Source organism: Doryrhamphus excisus, linkage group LG9 (genome assembly GCF_037039965.1).
Source record: "Doryrhamphus excisus strain RoL-2023G ecotype Guam linkage group LG9, RoL_Dexc_Guam_v1.1, whole genome shotgun sequence".
Lineage (NCBI taxonomy): Eukaryota > Metazoa > Chordata > Actinopteri > Syngnathiformes > Syngnathidae > Doryrhamphus > Doryrhamphus excisus.
The window spans coordinates 16,204,351-16,226,582 of record NC_136365.1 but is presented as its reverse complement, the minus strand read 5'-3'; the positions used below and the strand labels follow the sequence as shown (position 1 = coordinate 16,226,582).

The 22,232-nt window shown below is 41.2% G+C and overlaps 2 protein-coding genes across 5 annotated transcripts; one reads left to right on the top strand and one right to left on the bottom strand.

The window, feature by feature from the left end:
• The first annotated feature begins 1,219 nt into the window (after positions 1 to 1,219).
• lyl1 (LYL1 basic helix-loop-helix family member) lies at positions 1,220 to 9,798 on the top strand. 3 transcript variants are annotated; one of them, XM_078793492.1, is made up of 5 exons: positions 1,220 to 1,419; positions 1,530 to 1,625; positions 2,781 to 3,795; positions 5,255 to 5,352; positions 7,489 to 9,798. In XM_078793492.1, the coding sequence occupies exons 3-5, from the start codon at positions 3,206 to 3,208 to the stop codon at positions 8,025 to 8,027; spliced, it is 1,227 nt and encodes a 408-aa protein (XP_078649618.1). In that variant the 5' UTR covers positions 1,220 to 1,419; positions 1,530 to 1,625; positions 2,781 to 3,205; the 3' UTR covers positions 8,028 to 9,798. The 3 variants fall into 3 exon arrangements, with proteins under 3 accessions (XP_078649618.1, XP_057921519.2, XP_057921518.2); XM_058065536.2 differs by having other exon boundaries at positions 1,220 to 1,625; positions 7,492 to 9,798; XM_058065535.2 differs by having other exon boundaries at positions 1,220 to 1,625.
• Positions 9,799 to 11,370: 1,572 nt separating this feature from the next.
• LOC131124023 (uncharacterized) lies at positions 11,371 to 21,087 on the bottom strand. Of its 2 annotated transcripts, XM_078793491.1 has the most exons (9): positions 20,856 to 21,087; positions 19,348 to 19,676; positions 18,185 to 18,295; positions 17,954 to 18,076; positions 16,454 to 16,465; positions 16,099 to 16,348; positions 15,008 to 15,067; positions 14,592 to 14,890; positions 11,371 to 12,946 (listed from the first exon to the last, which is right to left on the bottom strand). In XM_078793491.1, exons 2-9 carry the CDS (start codon positions 19,672 to 19,674, stop codon positions 11,420 to 11,422), a joined length of 2,709 nt encoding a protein of 902 aa, XP_078649617.1. In that variant the 5' UTR covers positions 19,675 to 19,676; positions 20,856 to 21,087; the 3' UTR covers positions 11,371 to 11,419. The 2 variants fall into 2 exon arrangements, with proteins under 2 accessions (XP_078649617.1, XP_078649616.1); XM_078793490.1 differs by having other exon boundaries at positions 16,099 to 16,465.
• Between the last annotated feature and the right edge of the window lie 1,145 nt (positions 21,088 to 22,232).

Genomic DNA, 22,232 nt, shown 5'->3' with positions numbered 1-22,232 from the left:
GAAGGGGTGGTCACATGTGTGCAGTCTTCATTGTAACTTTATTATCGCAAGTATTTTTTTAAAGATTAAAACAGTGTCACATTTATTATTATTATTATTATTATTATTATTATTATTATTATTATTATCATCATCATCATCATCATCATCATTATCATTATTATTATTATTTTAAATTTAAAGTATTATTATTATGACTTGATATTATAACAAAAAACTGTTGTTATTGCAACTAATTATTATTATTATCATTATTATTATTAATAATAAAAAAGTATGAAATTAGTATGAATTTCACTCTTTGCTCTTTTCCCAACACCATTTTCATTCATTCATTCATTTTACCACTTATCCTCATTAGGGTCGTGCGTATGCTGGAGCCTATCCCAGCTTTCTGGGAAGCGGCAGTACATGAGGCAGGATTGGAACCCTACATTAAGTGCTATGGCAAACTATAAACCTTGCAATCCAAGCTACCTCAGTGTTACCAGCATTCTTCACTTAGCAGGTGCATTTTTTTTCATTGGAGTTGAACAACGTCCATGGTGTTAATGTCCAAGCAGAAGAATTTGATCAAATTTACTTAAGATTTGTCAGAACAAAACACAATTGCTGCATAAGACTTCAAAACATGCGATATTAGCTTTGATATCAGAAATGCAGTACTTTCTGTTCTGGCACTGAAAGCATCATGGATATTGTAGTTCTTTTAGCGTACACATAAAATCCATTTTACATTTATTTTTGTTTTTACACTCACTAACGACAGATTAACATGCAGTAAGTTTAGGTTTTGATTCAAAGTGTGGAAAGATGTTCAGTCATTAAAGGTATCATCTGGTCTGTTTGTGGCCAACCCAAGACCGATCCTGATGCATGTATCTATGCATGTGTGTGTGTGTGTGTGTGTGTATGCCTCAAGCTGCTTGTATATATGAGCTGGAGATTTGTTGTGAAAATGATGTGTGTGTGTGAGGTGAACAAGGGGGTTGGGTGGAGGGGTGTTGGGCTAGGGGGCAGTGTAGGTTCCTTATCTCACGGCCACAGGCGACTTTGAGGCTCTTATCAGCAGCCACCATATTGTAGCAGTACATCCTCTTGTCCAGCCGGGAGCGGAAAACTCTCCTCGCAACATGCCCCCCCCCAACCCCCACCCCCCACCCCACAGCCACCTAATCCACCCCACTCAATACCCACACCTTTCTTTCTTCTCCTCACATCACATTCTGACTCTATCCCAGCATTCCCACCGGCAACCAGTTACAGCATTGTGTTGTCCTAGCGACAGACAGACAGTCAGACAGACAGACAGTCAGACAGTACAGAGACGAATGAGCAAATGACAGAGACATGCAGACTTGAAGGATGACAGAAGTGTCAACATCCAGCCTTCCTCGACTCTTACTTGACAGCACCAAAGTATTCTGGAGTCCACTTCAGGATCCACACTGCTTTTTAATTTTGGTTGTTTTATTTGTTGCTGACATTGTAACAAAGTGTCAGACACTTTTTTTTTTTCCCTTCCAAAGACAGGCGGTAGCAGGATTGGCCAAACATTGACACGATACCACATGTGACAACGACTGTCACATAAAGACAAGACATACGGGGGTCGTCGTCGACCTGTAAGTAATATTTGGTTTTAATATGTTTATTTGAATTTTTAAATAATAAAAAAAAAATAATTTGAATTCTGAAATTCAGTTTTTAAGCTGTTATTGTACTTTTATATATTTTAAACACCAGATTATTATTATTATATTGTTTTTATATATATTTTTATATATTTTATAAAATACAATATATTTATATACATAGTATATTTTATACTGCATTTTTATATATTTTTATATAATTTCTTAATTTATTTTATTATACATAAAAAATACATTAAAAACAAAATGTTTTTATTCAAACACTCATATTTTATTATTTATATCTATATTACTTTTATATATATTATTATACTATATACTATGTGTAATATATAATTTCTTAATTTATTTTATTAGACATAAAAAATAAATTAAATACAGCATGTTTTTATTCAAACACTCATATTTTATTATTTATATCTATATTACTTTTACGTATATATATTATTATACTATATATGTACTATGTGTAATATATAATTTCTTAATTTATTTTACTATACATAAAAATACATTAAAAACAGCATGTTTTTATTCAAACACTCATATTTTATTATTTATATCTATATTACTCTTATATATATTATTATACTATATCCTATGCGTAATACACTTAGTTGTATGCATTTAATATAGTCTCAATAATACATTACAATACAATATAAATGACAATTTATTTCATTGTATTTTTAATTATGTATGAAAATTTGGAGAAAACATAATCCATCAATTGTGTTCATTCATAAATGTATGTGTTTATTTGAGATGAATGTAGTTGATAGGGTTTTAGCTGAAACAAAACAAGCATGTTTCTGACCTCTTAATCATTGTGAAAGAGGGAACTGTCCAAAATAAAAGTCATGACCATAAAGCGGCAACAAAACAGGAACCACTGCTGTTGCAAAACCTAAAAGATGGTGACTCAGAGCCTACACTAATATCTCTCTTTGCAAGAAGCACATTTGCTAAGTAACAATTGTATACATTATGTGTATACTATACGTATGTATTATATGTCAATAATCAGTGTTGCTGGCGTGTAAAGGGTGACATGCTGTACATTCCTGTGTAAATATGCGCCAACTATACAGTAAATCCCATGTGCCTTTTTCCTTTGTTTCACAGTCTCTTTGATACGGATCCAATCTTCGCCAGCCGGGGACATTTTAAACGCTTTAAAGGATTTTGACTCACATCCTCGGTGCACACACACAAACACACACTCACTGGAGACAACAGAGAATCCTCCATGCAGGATGTGTGTATACTGGCATCCACCTTGGGTCAAGTTGTACTTAAACATCCATTAAAGGTCAGCTGCAGTAAGGAATGACATTGTATGCAAAGAGTGTAAAAATGTCTTGCACGACAGAAAAACCTGAAAAGGGGAGCGATGGGTAGAAAGTTGACGTGGAAGAGGTGTAAAAATGCAAAAACGTGAAAAAATCTAGCATTCAAGCCTTATGGAGAGCATCAGGGTGATTGATACATAGTGACACCAACGCACATAGAAGAGGTTTGGAAAAGCCGTGTTCTCCTCATTTACCACCATGATGGAGAGGATTAACCCCAAAGAGGCCCCTGCCCCCTCTTCACCATCATGTACATCTGAGGAGCACCAAAGTCCACTTTTAGCTTCTTCCATGGAAGCTACAGAAGACAAAGATGTCCCCTCTACCTGCTCAGCTAAGGCAACCAAAACCACTCAGAAGAGCACCTCAGATACACCTGAGTCAGTCGCCATGGAGACAGCGGAACACCAAGAAGGACCGAGAACCAAATCTCCAGCACTTGCCTCCCCGCCGCCGCTCCTCTCAGCACCAACCAAGACAAGCCCGGGCTCACTCCCGCCTCCACCTTCCTCTACTGCAGCCTCGTCAGGCTCACCTCTTCCTCCCCACATTCCAGTAATTAGTCTGGCCCACAGCAAGCCACCTCTCGCTATTCCCAACACACCTCTAACCACGCTGCACCCCATCCCCAAAAAACACCCTCACCTGGAGCTCCGCCGAAGCCACGTGCCGTGTTTTCACATGTCCAGCTCAGGGGGGTCTGCTGGCTCTGCAGGGGGACCACTTGCGGTCTCACCGGGACCGATGCTGGCTCAGACGTACCTGCCCCCTCATCCTTTCTTCTCCAGGTGAGACCACTTTTTATTTTGGTTGGAAATCCCCTGAAAGAAGACCATGATTTGGATAACGAGGAAACGCGCTTACCCCGACAAACAGAAATGTCCAGTAGAACAATGCTGATGTTTACCATTGTATGTTTATATCCGCATTTGAAAGATGGCTATTAAACAACACACACACACACACACACACACACATGCAGGCCCTTCCCAGTCACACCATCATTATTGTTATCTTTATTATTATTAGAAACAATAACAGGAACCATTCCTATTGTGATAATGACTTCCAAATATGAGAAACAGCTATAAAATGTTAGCTACAGTATATATCAAAATGACCTTTTTTTTTAGAATTTCATAGAACTATACTGTATAACTAGCATTTATTATTTTCGAAACTGTCAATCTTTCAAATGAAATAAATTACATATATTATTTTGGATTATATTTTATAACGCCTAATTGTATTGTTAAATTATTATTTAAAAAAAACAATTAAAATACATAGTCCACGTACTGTGTGTATACTGACATTTTAAAAATGAAATATTATTTTTCATTATATTTTAGACAACACTTAATTTCCTAGTCTATTATGAAAAGTTAAAAATAATAAATAAATATATAAATAAGGTAGATTGATAGACACATTTTATACATGCATACATATAACAGTGCTTCACAATTCACAAAAATAATAATAATAATAGGCGGCACGGCGGACTAGTGGTTAGCGTGCAGACCTCACAGCTAGGAGACCAGGGTTCAATTCCACCCTCTGCCATCTCTGTGTGGAGTTTGCATGTTCTCCCCGTGCATGCGTGGGTTTTCTCCGGGTACTCCGGTTTCCTCCCACATTCCAAAAACATGCTAGGTTAATTGGCGACTCATAGGTATGAATGTGAGTGTGAATGGTTGTTTGTCTATATGACATGTCTATATGCCCTGTGATTGGCTGGCGTCCAGTCCAGGGTGTACCCCGCCTCTCGCCCGAAGACAGCTGGGATAGGCTCCAGCACCCCCGCGACCCTCGTGGGGTATAGCGGTAGAAAATGAATGAAAAATAATATATAAAATGATGTACTATTGCATTTCATCTGTACACTTTAGGAAACACAGTGACGTTTACGCACTTAAACGCCTCATTATATGTGCCTGCAACTGGCAACCCCGCTGTAGCCGAGCCCTCCAACTGTGCATCTATTCCCCACTCCAAAAAAAGGATTTGTGCTCTCAGCAGAAGTGTGGTAGTCCACATGATCTCCATGTTTTACTTCCCCACCTGTCCCGGAAGCGTGTTCCTGTCTAGTGTGTGTTGTAAGCAGGAGGCATTGATCTTGTTCATCCTCCCGTCGTGCACTCAAACTGCTCTTAATTAGACTAGCCTCATGCTCTACATGCACTCTTAATCACACTCACACACGCACTTTGTTCTTCATTATGTTTACTTACTGTGTTCCTTCAGTTCATACTTGGGTACCTCAGGAGGAAGTTATGGCGTCATCACCAGCAGCCGAATTAAGAGGAGACCTTCATCACACTTTGAGATGGAGATCAATGAATGTAAGTTAACAGCAGAGTAGGATATGTTCTTGAAAAACAAAAATACTTTCTTGTAGAAATGAAGCAGTTTTGAGCATTTTGGAGCCAAACTTACTATTTTTAAAAGTGGGCGGCTTCCAAGGATTCTTGAATGTCTGATGAGCTTCTTCTGTTGGAATATGGTCCTGAGTCAAGTACACTTTTCATACTTTTCATCAGCACCTTCATAGTTTGGATTTTAATGTTAAGATTCATGTAGTACTCCATAAGAAAATGTCAGAAGAAAACTATATTTACAAGAAACCAATGGGTATTCCATGAGATTGTTTGCTAACACGGCTGCATGGTGGTCGAGTGGTTTGAACGCAGGCCTCACAGCTAGGAGACCCGGGCTCAATTCCACCCTCGGCTGTCTTTGGCTGTCATGCAGTTTGCATGTTCTCCCCGGTGTATGCGTGGGTTTTCTCCGGGAACTCCCGGAGGTGCGAGGTTAATTGGAGACTCCAAATTGTCCATAGGTATGAATGTGAGTGTGAATGGTTGTTTGTCTATATGTGCCCTGTGATTGGCTGGTGACCAGTCCAGGGTGTACCCCGCATCTCGCCCGAAGACAGCTGGGATAGGCTTCAGTACCCCTGCGACCCTCGTGTGGATAAGTGGAAGAAAATGATTGAATGAATGTTTGCTAACAGTAAGAGAGTGTGAGTGACAGGAAGAAAAGCTCTGAAGGGCTCTCGCTTGGGGAGAAGTAGTTTGCATGCATACATTTTTCACTGCCCAGTATAAGAGAAGATGTCAGTGAGAGAGTGTGAGTGACAGGAAGAAAAGCTCTGAATTGCTCTCACTTGGTGAGAAGTGGTTTGCATGCATACATTTTTCACTGCCCAGTATGAGAGAAGATGTCAGTGAGAGAGTGTGAGTGACAGGAAGAAAAGCTCTGAATTGCTCTCGCTTGGGGAGAAGTAGTTTGCATAAATACATTTTTCACTGCCCAGTTTAAGAGATGTCAGTGAGAGAGTGTGAGTGACAGGAAGAAAAGCTCTGAATTGCTCTCGCATGGGGAGAAGTAGTTTGCATAAATACATTTTTCACTGCCCAGTTTAAGAGATGTCAGCGAGAAAGTGTGAGTGACAGGAAGAAAAGCTCTGAATTGCTCTCGCTTGGGGAGAAGTAGTTTGCATGCATACATTTTTCACTGCCCAGTATAAGAGAAGATGTCAGTGAGAGAGTGTGAGTGACAGGAAGAAAAGCTCTGAATTGCTCTCACTTGGTGAGAAGTGGTTTGCATGCATACATTTTTCACTGCCCAGTATAAGAGAAGATGTCAGCAAGAGAGTGTGAGTGGCAGGAAGAAAAGCTCTGAATTGCTCTCGCTTGGGGAGAAGTAGTTTGCATAAATACATTTTTCACTGCCCAGTTTAAGAGATGTCAGTGAGAGAGTGAGAGTGACAGGAAGAAAAGCTCTGAATTGCTCTCGCTTGGGGAGAAGTAGTTTGCATAAATACATTTTTCACTGCCCAGTTTAAGAGATGTCAGCGAGAAAGTGTGAGTGACAGGAAGAAAAGCTCTGAATTGCTCTGGCTTCGGGAGAAAAAGTTTGCATGCATACATTTTTCACTGCCCAGTATAAGAGAAGATGTCAGTGAGAGAGTGTGAGTGACAGGAAGAAAAGCTCTGAATTGCTCTCGCTTGGGGAGAAGTAGTTTGCATGCATACATTTTTCACTGCCCAGTATAAGAGAAGATGTCAGTGAGAGGGTGTGAGTGACAGGAAGAAAAGCTCTGAATTGCTCTCGCTTGGGGAGAAGTAGTTTGCATGCATACATTTTTCACTGCCCAGTATGAGAGAAGATGTCAGTGAGAGAGTGTGAGTGACAGGAAGAAAAGCTCTGAATTGCTCTGGCTTGGGGAGAAGTAGTTTTCCAGCATACATTTTTCACTGCCAAGTATGAGAGAAGATGTCAGTGAGAGAGTGTGAGTGACAGGAAGAAAAGCTCTGAAAGAAAGATGTCTTTTAAAAACTTTTTTCCTAGGGGAAAAATGGTCATGCATTCAGGTCAATACAGTACTTTACTGTGACGGCTTGTCTTGTCTGAGGACATAGTGAATACTGCCATGACACCACCAGCTCACACAATGTGTGTGTGTGTGCATCCAGCAGGTCCTCCTCAGAAAATCGCTCGGCGAGTCTTCACTAACAGCCGTGAGCGCTGGCGCCAGCAAAACGTGAACGGCGCCTTTTCAGAACTGAGGAAGCTCATCCCCACGCATCCGCCCGACAAGAAGCTGAGCAAGAACGAGATTCTGCGTCTGGCCGTCAAGTACATCAACTTCCTGGTCACGCTGCTCAACGACCAGGCCCGGGACACAAGCAAGGACTCGTCTGATGATGATGAGGAGGAGATCCAGAACATTGACTCATCTGGGCTGGACAACAAAATAGAGCCTCTTTTTCAGTGTGACACGCCTCCCCCGTCCCACAGTTCCTCCCCACCTCTAGCAGGAACCACCCGGCAGGACCGAGACTCCACGGAATCAGTCGTACCGCGCGCCGCTTTGTCGGGAAGTTCCAGTTGTGACAGTGACACGAACAGTGAGGACAGCTTTGGGGCAAAGGCCTCTGTGGTGACGCATGGCATTATGGGAGAGGTCAGGGGTCAGATTAGGATGGTGGCAGCTACGAATGATGAACGCTGATGACAAAAGTCAAACCGGATGGGATATACAGTAAAGAATGGGATACCAAAGTGTTTGAGTCCAAAGAGTTTGTTGTGTCTGTGTACCCAAACAATAGCCCTCATGCACTCATACATACCATAGAAGAGCCCTGTTGTGGCATTCACTAATGTTTTCTTTAGCCAATAATTAACAAAGTATTGTTTTTATCGGTACATCTATTTACACAAATACAGTGGAACCCGCTTATGTCAACAACACATCTATGTGGACTAACTCATCATGTCCTGGTCCACCATACTCAGTGCCGACATAGTACATGGTCAACATAAAATGGGTCTATTTATCAGTGGCGATTGACTCCTAGGGAAGCTGGAGTTTGATGGCAGTGAGCTGACCCGAACACTCGGCTTCTTCATGATGATTGGCTGATCGGAGGCGGAATCCCTTTTTGATTTGACAGCAAATCGGCGATTTTAATAAGTAGTAAACCTCCATGGGAGCATTTTTCATTCTGTTGTTCTGTACTAGAATACACATATATATGATTATATAGAATAATACAAATACTACATATACTACAATTTACATATAAACACATTTAAATGACTAAATGAATAGTTTTTTTCCCCAATTATTTATTGAGTATAATATATAATGAAAACAGCACTGAATTAAAAATGTGCCCAAATGAAAGAAATGTCAAATTTCAATAGGTTAAAAAACCTATTATTATTGACTGTTTGCCTTCTATCCTGGGTAGTTTTGATTTCAATTTCAATAATGTTGATAACCATGCCCCTCAGACTGGCTGACCAATGTTGACATAAACGGGTTCTACTGTAGAAATCTGTGAATTTTTATTTCTTACAAAAAGAAATAAAGGGTGATAAAATACCAATTTTTGACTTCAGAATAATGACTGTGCCCCCTCAAAAGCCAAAATATTTTCTATTCATCTCATCGCTCTATTTGTCAATGATGATGATGGCTGGGTTTGCTTGAAAGATGAGGACAACTATCAAAAATGGATCAGACATTCTGATGAGCCGATATCATGGAGATAGGGATCTGACAAATTCGGAGCCTGGTGACGTCACTGCCAGAAAATGTTATGGGAAACAGATACACACGCAGTCAAGCCAAGAAAGTGACATGTGACATATATAACGTCTCCAGTCGTATATCCTTCAATGGAGATCAGGGGTGATTCCCACTGCAAAACAGGACCAGTTTGCAAGAAAATGTGTTTATACCATCCATGAACTGCCCTTCGTCCACCGCTGTGTCACAAATTAGCATAGTACATAGTACCATCAGTGCACTTCAATACTAAGTATACTGTGTACACTGTGCACTTAGTTGTTCAGCGTGTGAATTTTGACAATGTTGTGCCATCCCAAATCGATTACCGTCATTGTGCACTTACTGAAAATGACTTTTAAAATAATGTAATTCCAATGAATCCGTTCCAGAAAGCCACAAATGTTCACAAAAAAACACATTTAGGACAGTTTTCCAATTCCAATTACTGTATTCTAATCAGCATCTTTCTATTTTATATTGCGATGAAACAAATGACATGCATTCCATCTGTTGCTGTCAGACAAACATGGCCCCACACGGATGTTGTAACATGAAATAAAGTGTTTTGGTTCACTCTTCCTCTCCTGCTGCTCCAAACACTGCTCTTTGTCAGCATCCAGTGTGTCGCAACACATCTAAATGTTTGACCGTTCTCATGTGCAGGGAAGCAGAATCCATTCTTGCACCTGAATGTCAAATTTGAGCAAGATCTGTGAAAAAAAATTGTCTAATAATTGTAAAACTTTAAGGATATCTGCATTACAAGCTACCATATCTCCCAAAGCATGACTCCACAACCCATAGGGGGCACCACAAATTTAATTTACAATCGTGATTCTTCATTTTCAAAATAAATGGCATTGTTTTTGTCATGGCTGTATATTAGCTATACTTAATTACGCCCAAATTTCAAGTTGTCTTAATTTTTTTTCATGCATATTCCCTTAATTCTTGAGAAAACAGATTATATATGCTCAGAAACCTTTCCCGTGCTCCCCTGGTGATGATGGATTAATAATAGGGGTCATAAACAGTAGGTTAAAAAAAAAAAAGAAAAGCCGGATGTTACAGTTTGCTGACAATATGTTGTGACAATGGAAGCCTTGGGAAAAAGGTCTTTTTGGTAATCCCATTGTGTTTTTCAATGGTATTTTAATGATCAAGTGCAAGTGTGTGTGTGTGTGTGCGTGTTTGTGTGTCTGTGGTGGTTGACAACAAGCAAGGATTTATGTAACCACAGCAACTGTAGATATGTGGTAATATATGAAGAGGGTGGATGTAGGATGTGGTTCAAGATGGGATTCGGTGTTGGGCAGGACTGTTGTGTGTGTGTGTATATATATATATATGTGTGTGTGTGTGTAGGCATTGTTGTTACAGTTGCTGCCGATGGCCGATGAGCTTCCTGGCATGAAAGGAACGGGGTTGTTTTATTATGTATTCTCTCTATGTTGTAAAGGTGGTTGGACGTTTAGGGTGGCAACTACATGGAAGACAGAAAACGGTCCCAGGGTGTTTCTAGGAACCCCTGCGCACCTACTTTAAGAACCACATGACAGGAAGAGCCGCTTTCACAATTGTCATGCACCACAAGCCACCATGAGGATTACTAACTGGGAACAACAGTAAAATATTTGAAAAGATGGCGCTGTAGTGACACAGTAGAGTATAAAGCCATTAATTATTAATCAGGGTGAAAAATGGGGTTGAGCATTGCGGGGTGTTTACCTCCGACTGCTGGTTGGAAGAGGCCGAGCAGGGTGAAGGTTGCAAGACTGGCTCTCTCAGATAAGGCCTCCGGTCCTCCACCTCTGTGTGACGTTCATGGCCTCCAACCTGCACGCAAGACAGAGCGGCAGCAGCAGCAGTCACAGAATAAACAGAGTGCAATTGAAACATGTCACATAATCAATGTGATCGCTTCTCCTGTCACTTATTAATGATAATTGATGATATGATAAATAATATCCTATTAGGATGCATTACTCTCTGTAGTTGAGTAAAAAAAACATTATTACAAGTAGGATAAGTGGTTATAGGCTAACAAGGCTAAACCCACCCATCATTTATTGGTGTTTGTGACTGTGACAAGGAAACAATCATGTTATATTCAATGTTCTTTTATTTCAAATGTATTCAAGCACATTTGCTTACTGAAATATGCAGCTAGACAAGAATGGTCAAACTTAAATATGTAAATTCCAGATTGAATAAGATGCTTATATTAGATTAGGAAAAATGGTTATGTAATTTGACATCACATGAGTGAATGAGTGTGTTTGCTCCAAAACAAACTGTCCTTCTAGTGTTTCCTGTTGTGTGTATGATCATTCTGTTTTCATCACTTTCTCTCCTTGATTCACCAGAGAATCCATGGCGTCGTTTAGCTGCGTCTCAACATTTTCTAGTGTGCTTTTCTTGGCAAACTTTCGTCTTCCTACTTCAGTTGCAGCAGAACCGACAACAGCCCCTGCAGCCCCGCCGATGGCTCCCCCTAAAAACAAACCCAAGACTAAACCTAACAAGGCGCCGCCAATGACAACTTTTGGAACCTTTTTGGCGTTTGTTGTCATTTTCTCCCACACTGAGCTCTCTCTGATCATTTTGGCGCCCGTTTTGGCCCCCGAGCCCACCTTCCCCCACATTGGACTCTGTGCCACCTTCTTTGCACCGGCACCAAGTCCGGCTCCAAGTCTAACGGAGCCATCAGCCACCAGTTTAGCACCAGACTTGGCCCCAGATCCAACCTTTCTCCACACGGGACTCTGCGCTACACTCTTAGCGCTGCTTCCAATTCCAGATCCGACACGTACAGAGTTGTCTGCAACCATTTTAGCACTGGAGCCCACTTTCTCCCACACAGGGCTCGATGCTGCTGCCTTTGCTCCAGACCCGACCCATGCCGAGCTGTCCACCACCACCTTGGGAAGTCTATCTCCAACTAGCTTGGAGACATGTCCGGCTTGAGCTCCAACCTTCCCCCACACTGGACTGTCCGCCACCACCTTCTGGACGTTCTTTGCTCCGCTCCCCACTGAGCCCCAGACTGGACTGCTCATCACCTTCTTTGCTCCGTCGCTGACCCACACAGAGCTGTCTGACAACAGCTGGGGAAGCATCTTGACATTGGATTGCACCTTCTCCATCACAGACTGGAACATTGAAGGGGACATATTGGCCATCGTGATAGGTGGGAGGCTTTCAATATTCATGGTGCTGACGCTGAGCTCCGCCTCGGTCCGTGTTTTCTCAATCTCTTCCTCTCTCACTTCCTCTTCGGCCTCGGCCACAGTCTGCATGTACGGGTAGAGAGAACGCCGTTCGGTCCGAAAGTTGTCCTCCTCCATCTTCTTCCTTCTCCTCTCCCTCGTGATCTCAGCCTGTCTCTCCCTCACTCTATTCTCAGCCTCCTGGAAAGCGGGGCACGAATAACACTGCCCACCGGCCTCTGCTGCTATCTGCTCCACCTTCTCCAGCAGCTCCTCCACATTCCCGCCGTCTCGCTCCATTACATGGTAGCGGTCCCCGCATTTCTCCACCAGCTTTAACAAATCCCCACGCTGGCTGGCGATGTACGCTTCTACACTGTCGGTTCCCGCCTTTCCACTCTCTTTCAAGCGATCTGCATATGTAAAGAGGACCAGTGTGTGTTTTTCCACAGCATCTTGGCCAAAGACAGTCTCAAGGGTGCTGAGGGCTTGCAGCTCCACCTTGGCTGGCTGGTCTGTTGGGACACAAAGAAGGAAGGCGTGGGGCCCCGGGCTGGACAGGGCGACGCAGGAGGAGATCTGCGCTCGCACCTCATTTGGGGTACTCTCAGAGTGGAACCAGTCTGGGGTGTCCACTACTGCCACCTAAAGGGGGAGAGGGAATGGTGCAAATAGTCAACACGTGTAGACATGGGGCTTTTAAGCTAGCTATTTTCTATAAATAATTCAAAAGTGGGTTGGAGACTCATTTTCAGTGAGTTGCGGGTCTTTTGCTGGGTTTGCTGGGCGACTCCAAATTGCCCATAGGTATGAATGAGAGTGTGAATGGTTGATTGTCTACATGTGCCCTGTGATTGGCTGGCCACCAGTCCAGGGTGTACCCCGCCTCACACCGAAACACAGCTGGGATAGGCTCCAGCATACATGTGACCCTCATGAGCAGGGGTCTCAAACTCAATTTACCTGGGGGCCACCGGAGCTAGGTTCTGGGTGAAGCCGGGCTGCACCAGGTTTAAAAAAAAAAAACAAAAAACGCATTAATTAATAACTGGGAAAAAAATCAATAAAAAAACGATCTTCAATGCTTTTGCTTCTGCTATACCCTACACTTTTTCAGTACTTTGGTTCTGGTTTTCCACACCAAAATATCTGATAAAACATTCCACTGTTCTCAAATATCTTACTTTTTATTTTTCTATACGCAAAATAAGATAAGATAATAAGAAAAATAAATAAACAAATTAAGAATAAAGACAAAAAATCAATCAACCAGTAATAAATAAGTAAAATAATAATAAAACAGCAAGAAAAACGTAAGAAACCACATACAGTTGGTAGAGAAATTATTTTTTTCAGATTCAAATATACAGTATTAACAGTTATTTAACCTTTAACATGAACATTAATGAAACTTAATAATTTTACCCAATTAGCAAGTTAGCATCGTAACTTTAACAACATGTTTGACGAGTTGCTTTATCTTGACGTGTATTTTCCGTTTTATTCCAAATCATTTCCTGCATTTATTTGTACCCAGCGTCATAAGCCTTTAGCTTCATTGCTAATCCAAAGCAAAACAGGGCGGGGTAACAGGGTAGGGTAACAGTATGGGCGGGGCAAAATCATGTTAATTGTGTCTGGTGTGCACACAGCATTAAGCTGTCATTTCAACATTAAACTTTAGTATCGAGGTGGGGGCCTCAAACTAGCGTCTCGCGGGCCGCAAGTTTGAGACCCCTGCTCATGAGGATAAGCGGAAGAAAATGGGAAAATGGATGGATAGTTTGAGGGAAGAGCCAATATTGATATTGGTCATGGTGAACAAGATATCAGTAGGTGTGCCAATACACCCCACTGTATGGCACCCCTTCACCCAAACCCGGGAATGTGAGGCCTTCAGCCGTGCGGGCCAAGGTTGCTTGTTCAATCCTCAGTGCCCCCATGATTATGTTTAAGTACTCTGTGTATCAGTAGGTGAATGAGGTAACAGTAGGGGTGTTGCAAGATCTCCTCATAAAACATGAAATTTCTCGCTGGTTTGGAGAAAACCTGTATTGTGAGAAGAGCGCCAACTATGTTGGCTACTGTATAGTTAATTCTTCATCCCAGAAATCAACTTTTAAGACTTTATATAATTGAAAAACTCTAGTTTTGGGGGACCAGGCTTTGGACAGTTTAAAATTGTGGAGGCAACTATATGAGGTGAAGCCAGACCGTCTTCAGGGAACCACAAGTAAACTCCACACAAAAAGGCAGCGAAACCCAGAGCCATGACATGAATGGTACAAACCCGTCTCCCTGCCACCACTGCTTTCTTCTTGGCACACTCCTGCGTAATGGCGACCAGGCTGTCCGGGCGGGACTCAAACTCAGCACGCCCCAAGATGGCATTGCCAGCTGCGCTTTTCCCTGAGCCAGATCGTCCCAGCATCATCAGACGCAGCTCTGGTGAGGATGGCGAGGATAATGTGGCGGGGGATGCAGTGAAGGTCAGTGTGGATGGGTCGGGGGGGAAGACAGGAGAGTGAGAGGAGGAGGTGGGGGAGGGCCCAGGGGATCTCTCCTCAAAGCTGTTGATTCTGTGGTGAACTAAGAGATAAAACAAGGGTTCATATTTCATCATCTAAATCAAATATTTTGAGGGGGAAAAGTGTGTGTGTGTGTGTGTGTGTGTGTGTGTGTGTGTGTAAGCATCTACTAACTCACAGGTGGAAACAACTTTAGTAGTCGGGCTCTCCTCCAACATTTGTGAGAGTTTGGCTCCATCTAGAGGACACAGAGACGCAGAGGTTGGATCATGTGCAAAATAAAGCAAAAGTATGCAAAGTAAGAGCATTTCAAGTTCAAGTGTTCTTGTTATGGTAATACACAATATATTTTAGTAAGTTTGTGTCCCAAGAAGAACTTAATGTGAGGTTTGAACTGCAACAACTTGATCCAAAGTGAGGCCGAGGGATCATTTTTGGCAACACAGCAAAAATATAAATATCAGCGGTAATTTTACAAGAATAAAAGTCAATACCAAGTTGTTGTAATATAATGAGAAAAAGGCATAATTTAGGATCATAACGTCATAATATCGCTTCAGTGGCACAAAGATTAAATATTAAAGGAAAAAACCTTGTTTTTCAACATAACTTAATTTAATTAATCAAATTAGGAAAATTAGGTTGGGTAATACGCTATAATATTGCGGCAATGAAGTCAAAATATTATGAGAGGGAAGTCATAATATTACAAGAAGAAAATTTACAAAAACAAAGTTGAAATTGTTGAAAAAAAACTCTTCAGAAATAAAAAAAAACTGTCAAAATATTAAGTCAAAGGAGTCCGAGTCTAACAAGAAAAAAAGTCACAACAAGTCGAATAAATCATAATATTGTGAGGAAAAATTATATAATTTTAGCAGCTTAGAGTAGTAATATTGAAGAAAAAATAAATAATGGTGTATTTTTGGAAAATCAGATAGGCTTATAATTTAATATGGGAATAAAGTAAAACATAAGTCATAATATTTTTATGAAATTGATGAAGATTATTTAAGAAGAAAGTTGAAATATTTTTGGGGAAAAAAAAGCAAAGTTTGTGGTTAATAATGGTGGTTTTCACATGGATATCACAAGGATAACAAGCATTTTTTGGTGACATATAACTTCCTTTACAAAATATGAAAGTGGCTGGTGAATGATTTAATTTTTCAAAATGTAACCCCTCTGTAGAAAAGGTTTTGACATCCCTGGTCCAAAGTGTTATCTTAACAGTGTAATGATGAACAAATTCATTCTCTCCATCCTCACCTGCATTCAATCTAAATGAGCGCCTTTCATATGCGCCATCATCATTTATGCCGGGCTGCCATCGATTTGGTGCTGAAACGGTCGGACTGGACTGGAGCACATCAGAAGCTCCGCCATTGATGCCCTCAATCTCATCTTGCCTGCTCCTCTCCCAGACATCTCTGTAAGACTCTGCTCTGTCGACACTCCTTTCCGACATGCTCGTATTTCGTGTATAAGTGGATGCCAGAGATTCTCTTTTCGCTTCTTGCTGCATTCGGAAACTTTCCATTAGCTCTCTCTTTCGTTGCAGCACTCGTTCCTCCAGCTCCCTTTCTTGCCTTGTTTTGATGGAGTGCACATCGTTTTTCCTCACCATATCGTCCACCTTTTTCAACAAGGAAAGAGAGTAAATGTATTATAATGTATTCAGTTCAAATGACGGTAAAATTCCAAGCGCCAACCATGCTTACAGTCATAATAGATAAACCTTATCAAGAAAACCAAAACCGGTTTAGACTGTTGTTGAGCAATGTAGGAATGTCAAAAAGCTCACCAGGAACTCAGTTCAGAAACACTTGACTTTGGTTTAGACGCCCCTCTGTTGAGATACTACAGTAAATGCTCCAATTAACGCCTCTATACGATGAATCACTAAGTCTCCTACTGTATAGTCGCCGGGGGAGCGTTCTACAAAATCAAATAACCACCAGTGTCAAAGACAGCTGTTGCTTTAGGCAACCTTCTGATAGTAGTTTTTTTTAATTAGATGGGAGCACCTGCATTTGAAAGAACATGGTTGGTTTGTACCTCTGTATGCTTTAAAACAGGGGTCTCAAATGTGGCCCGCAGGACACTAGTTTGAGGCCCCCGCCTTGATATGAAAGTTTAATGTTAGTGCGGCCCGCGTAAGTTTTATATGGATGCTGTATGGTATCATGTACCCAGAAAAAATTATTACGTTTGATTAATGTTCATGTTAAAGGTTAAATAACTGTTAATAGTTAACCTCCCTATCCGTGTGGAAGTGGTAAGTTTTTGGCTATTTAAGTTTAAAGGAAATAACTTGAAGACTACCGTTTAGGTCGCTAGCTCTCTAGTTTGCGAGTTAGCAAGACCCCGCAGTTGCGCAATAAAAATAGTATAAATGTGACTATAGTCGTGTTTTGCCATGTCTACAGGGCTCTAATAATGCTTTGTTAATATTAATCTGAAAAAAATAATTTGTCTACCCACCAACTATATGTGGTTTCTTAAGTTTTTATTATTTGCCGTTTTATTATTATTATTATATTTATTTATTACTGATTGATTTTCTTTATTCTTGATTTGTTTATTTATTTTTCATCTTATTTTGTGCAGAAAAATAAAAATTAAGATATTTGAGGTGGAAGTGGAATGTTTTATCAGAGCTTTTCTTGTAGAAAATCGAAACCAAAACAAAGTTTATTCATTTTTCTGTTTTTAATAATGCGTTTTTTTTTTTTTTTTGTAAAACCTGATGCAGCCCAGTCTCGCCCAGACCCTAGCTCCAGTGGCCCCCAAGTAAATTGAGTTTGAGACCCCTGCTTTAAAATGTTGGTTGAAACTAATGCACCTTAGAAGCCATTGCTTGCTTATTTGCCGTACTGTTGTTGTTTTTTCCTCATCAGCAGTATTAATGCTGGCTGAGCAGTTTGCTTCTTACCACTATTACAACACTGGTTCTGTTGCTGCTGTGTTGAGCAATACACTTGTTAAAAAAATGACCATACAGTAAAAGAGAACTATGTTTTGCTTTCCATTTTCACATGCACTTCATGTTTAAAAAAATTGCACTTTCTTATATAACGGTACTAAATCCCAAAAATAATGACACCAATAATGAAACTCCTACCTTGTCCAGAAGTTGCTGCACCTGTTCCCGGTCCCGCTGGTGACGGTTATTGATGACATGGTAGCGCCCCCCGCAGAGCTCAATTATTCGTCTCAGGCCTGGGTGCTCCTTCTGAATATACTCCTGCAAAAATAAATAAATAAATAAATAAAACCATCTTTTATACAATACAAAACATTCAGGTTTACTTTGCAACAAGGCTTTTTTTCATCAGTCCAAGTTTGTCCTTACCTCTGCAGTTCTTCCCATGAGATAATCCCCACACGTCAGTAGCACCATCGTGTGCTCCAACACGTCTTGTCCAAACACCTGCTGCAGCTGTGCAGGTACTCGGCCATCCATCTATTCAGAAGAAGCAAAAAAAATGCCTTCAACGTTTAAATAATGTTACCAAAAAAAAAACATTAACACTTTTTATATTCAAAATAAACTAAACTAAAGCTAAAAACTTGAACATGCTTAATTGAGGCCAAGAATAAGTAAAATTTTCTTAAATATTATTATTTTTTTTACTCATAGGCCATAGTCAACCATGAAACAGTCACCATTTCTAGAAATTGAATGTAATTATTTTATAGTGATATAGTGAGGGGAACGATACACAAACTGCGGTATTGCAAAGGACTGTACTATATTAATTATCATTAATTATTCCCTCACTGGGGCTGCACGGCGGACGAGTGGTTAGCGCGCAGACCTCACAGCTAGGAGACCAGGGCTCAATTCCACCCTTGGCCATCTCTGTGTGGAGTTTGCATGTTCTCCCCGTGCATGCGTGGGTTTTCTCCGGGTACTCCAGTTTCCTCCCACATTCCAAAAACATGCTAGGTTAATTGGCGACTCCAAATTGTCCATAGGTATGAATGTGAGTGTGAATGGTTGTTTGTCTATATGTGCCCTGTGATTGGCTGGCCACCAGTCCAGGGTGTCCCATCCTGGTCACTCCATATTTGAACTTTTGCAGTCAGGTAGACGTTACAAGTTAATGAAATCAAGAACAAACAGACTTAAAAACAGTTTTTACCCGACCGCAGTAACTACCCTCAATGCCTTAATCCTTAACATCGTGCATTAGCTAATTATTAATTGAATTATATGCTTGACTGAGTGTTTTATTTATTTATTTTATTTTTTTCTTCTTCTTCTTATTTATTCTTATTGTAGTTGATATACGAATGATTCACTGACTGTTGGGCACTTTTTCAATTTCGTTGTACTTGTTACAATGACAATAAAGGACTATTCTATTCTAATATATTGCATATTAAATGGTATACTCCATTTAGGTAAAATGTTATTTTCCCCTGAAAAATCCACAAGAGCAGTTTTGCTAATGTTAATGTTATGTTACCAAATAAAGTCTTTTTTTTTTTTATAATGAAAGTTGGACTGACCTCTGTGAACTGACTGACAGGCACCAGCAGCAGAAAAGCATGAGGACCGGGTGCCAGTAAGGTCATGGCTCGCTCCGTCTCCTTCTTGACGCTTTCCTCCATCTCCAAACCATTCCAGTACCACCTGGGCGCTTCCACCAGGGTCACCTTCCTGTCCTCTGTGAAATCCTGGCGCAACTGGCTCTTTCTGGGGGTCGCTGAGGACATGTCCGACAGCTGGCCCAGGATGGTGTCGGCCGACGACGTCTTGCCACATCCAATGTTCCCCAGTAGAACCAGCCTCACCTCTGGTGGGTTGAAGCCGTAGTGCTCCATGTGGTTACTCATAACTGGGCGAGGGAGAGAGCAGAGAGAGAGTTTTGTAGTCTGTGACACTATTTGTTTTTTTTATTTATAAGCTTCTCAGGACGTGTTTAGCAGGTTGTGTGTCGACTTTTACACCAGGGGTGTTGAAGCTTTTTTCATCAAGGGCTACATATAAAAAATAATAATAAATTGAAAGCACACTGATATTACTGTAATCTGATAATGTGATATATGTTATTAATAATTATTTTATATTTTTAATATTCTGAGGGCCAATAAAACAAAGCGTGAGTGAAAAATGGACCCTGGACCTCACTTTGGACACCCCTGGCTTACAAGAAAAAAAATGCCTCAGAAATGAGAAAAACCTGGGAGTCAAATCATCTTGGGACACAAGAAGTAAAACAAGAAGTAATTGTTCAGTGAGACAAGTACCACACTTGATCGCCACAACAACAGTCTTTTATTGCAGGTTAAATGAGCTAAGATGATAATAACAATGCCGGCTTCTGTTGCGGCCATAACCTTCATTCATTCATTTTCTACTGCTTTTCCTCACGAGTGTGCTGGAGCCTATCCCAGCTGTCTTCGGGCGAGAGGCGGGGTACACCCTGGACTGGTCGCCAGCCAATCACAGGGCACAGATGCGGCCATAACCTATTACAAGGTAAAACTCAACTCTGAACAGTATTGTGTAATACGAGTGGAAATGTGACTATGAGGTCTACTTTTGACGGACGGTCGAGTCTGAAATTAATCGCGATAAACGAGGAATGACTCGATGTGTATGTCTACCATGTAAAACAGGCCGCAGTTTGAACACCGCTGTAGAACTGCAAGGTGAATCTTTTGTTTTCCTAGCTGCTGCTCTTCTTTCACCTCTCACAGATGATGTAAATACTCAGCCTTTCGTTTTCATTTTGCTCCACTATTCTTAGAACATTTTAAGATCATGTAAAATATCCCACAGCTTGCCAGTCCTGCCTGACTGCATTCTACTTTTCTCATGCAAACATGAGAATGAATGAATGAATTACTTGAATGTACACATAATGTGATTTGACACAATTGAAGTGGGGGTTCGGGTACTAAAGCTTCAACTCTAAACAGGTCTAATACTTCATCGAACAAACTTTTAATCATTGATTGCAAAATAATTTCTTGTATCATTACTTTCAAGCACAACATAACATGTCACTCACTTTATTGCCAGATCTTGGAAGCTTCGATCTTCTCTGGGTGCTTGCTTGGACCCGCTGCTACCGAAAAGTGTCTCTCATCCACATAGGCTCAGCATGTGTCGACTCCTATCTGACGGTTTTCAAAAAAAATGCGCTTATGTCATACAGTTATCGCACGTTGGCCCTCTTGCCGCTCCCCATGTAGAGAACACACATAAATGAGTACACTTATTTGGGTATTCTTGTGTGTATAACAGGTTCTACTGTCTGCAGGCTCCTTAGCATTCCTACATAGGGCGGCGGACGGAGGAGTGTCCCGGGGCACTTTCTCCACACCCAGAAGAGAACAACATGCCTGCATGGCTGTTTTTAAGTTGCTTGTTGTGGAATGGAAATTAGAAAATGCAAAGGGGAAGGTTTTAATTTGTAGTATAGGACTGAATTATATTTTTGGTGGAAGAACATTACATGTTCTATTGATTAATTTAATGAGTGTGTTTGCCTTCACAAAATGTGTACACTACTTTCTCAACACTGTGGAGCCAACCCTTAAGCCACTTCAGACCTGCGGATGTTAGTTTCTAATGTCTGCTTAACAGCTGATGCTAACAACGACAGTACTGCGCAAACAATACCACAGTAGTCTAGTCATAGTTTCACCAGCAAAGCATTGACAATGAACAACCACTTATTCATTGCTACAGCACAACGAACATCCATCCATTCATCCATCTTCTTCAGCTTATCCGGGTCCGGGCCACAGGGGCAGCAGTCTAAGCAGAGAAGCCCAGACTTTCCGGCTCGCCGCCACCTCTTCCAGTTATATCGGGAAGACACCAACACGTTCTCAAGCTAGCTGTAAGACATAATCTAAGGACACGCTGGACTGTCCAGGGATGACTGAGCTCCACATCCTCTCTTAGGGTGAGTCCAGTCACCCTACAGAGGAAACTCATTTCAGCAACTTGTACCCGTTCTCACATTTGTCCCCTGAAGAAGGTGTCCAATCAGGGACAGGGCTACTCCAAGCAGGTGTAGGTGAGCAGCGGCACAGGTACAGTGACGTCAATACGACAGACGCTGCACCGCTGCCTGTCAACCTCACACTTCAACCTTCCCTAATTCGCGAACAATACCCTGAGACACTTGAACTCCTCCTCCCGGGGCAGGACCTCATTCATAACCTGGAGAATGCAATTGACCCTTTTCCAACTGAGGCCCATGGCCCCGGATATGGAGGTGAATGTCACAGCCCAATGAGGCCATCAGGACCATCATCTACAAATATGAGATGAGACACTCAGGTCTGCGAATCAGACTCTATTGATGCATTGGCTGCACTTCAAAATTCTGTCACTGACAATTATGAACAGAATCAGTAGCAAAGGGCAGCCTTGG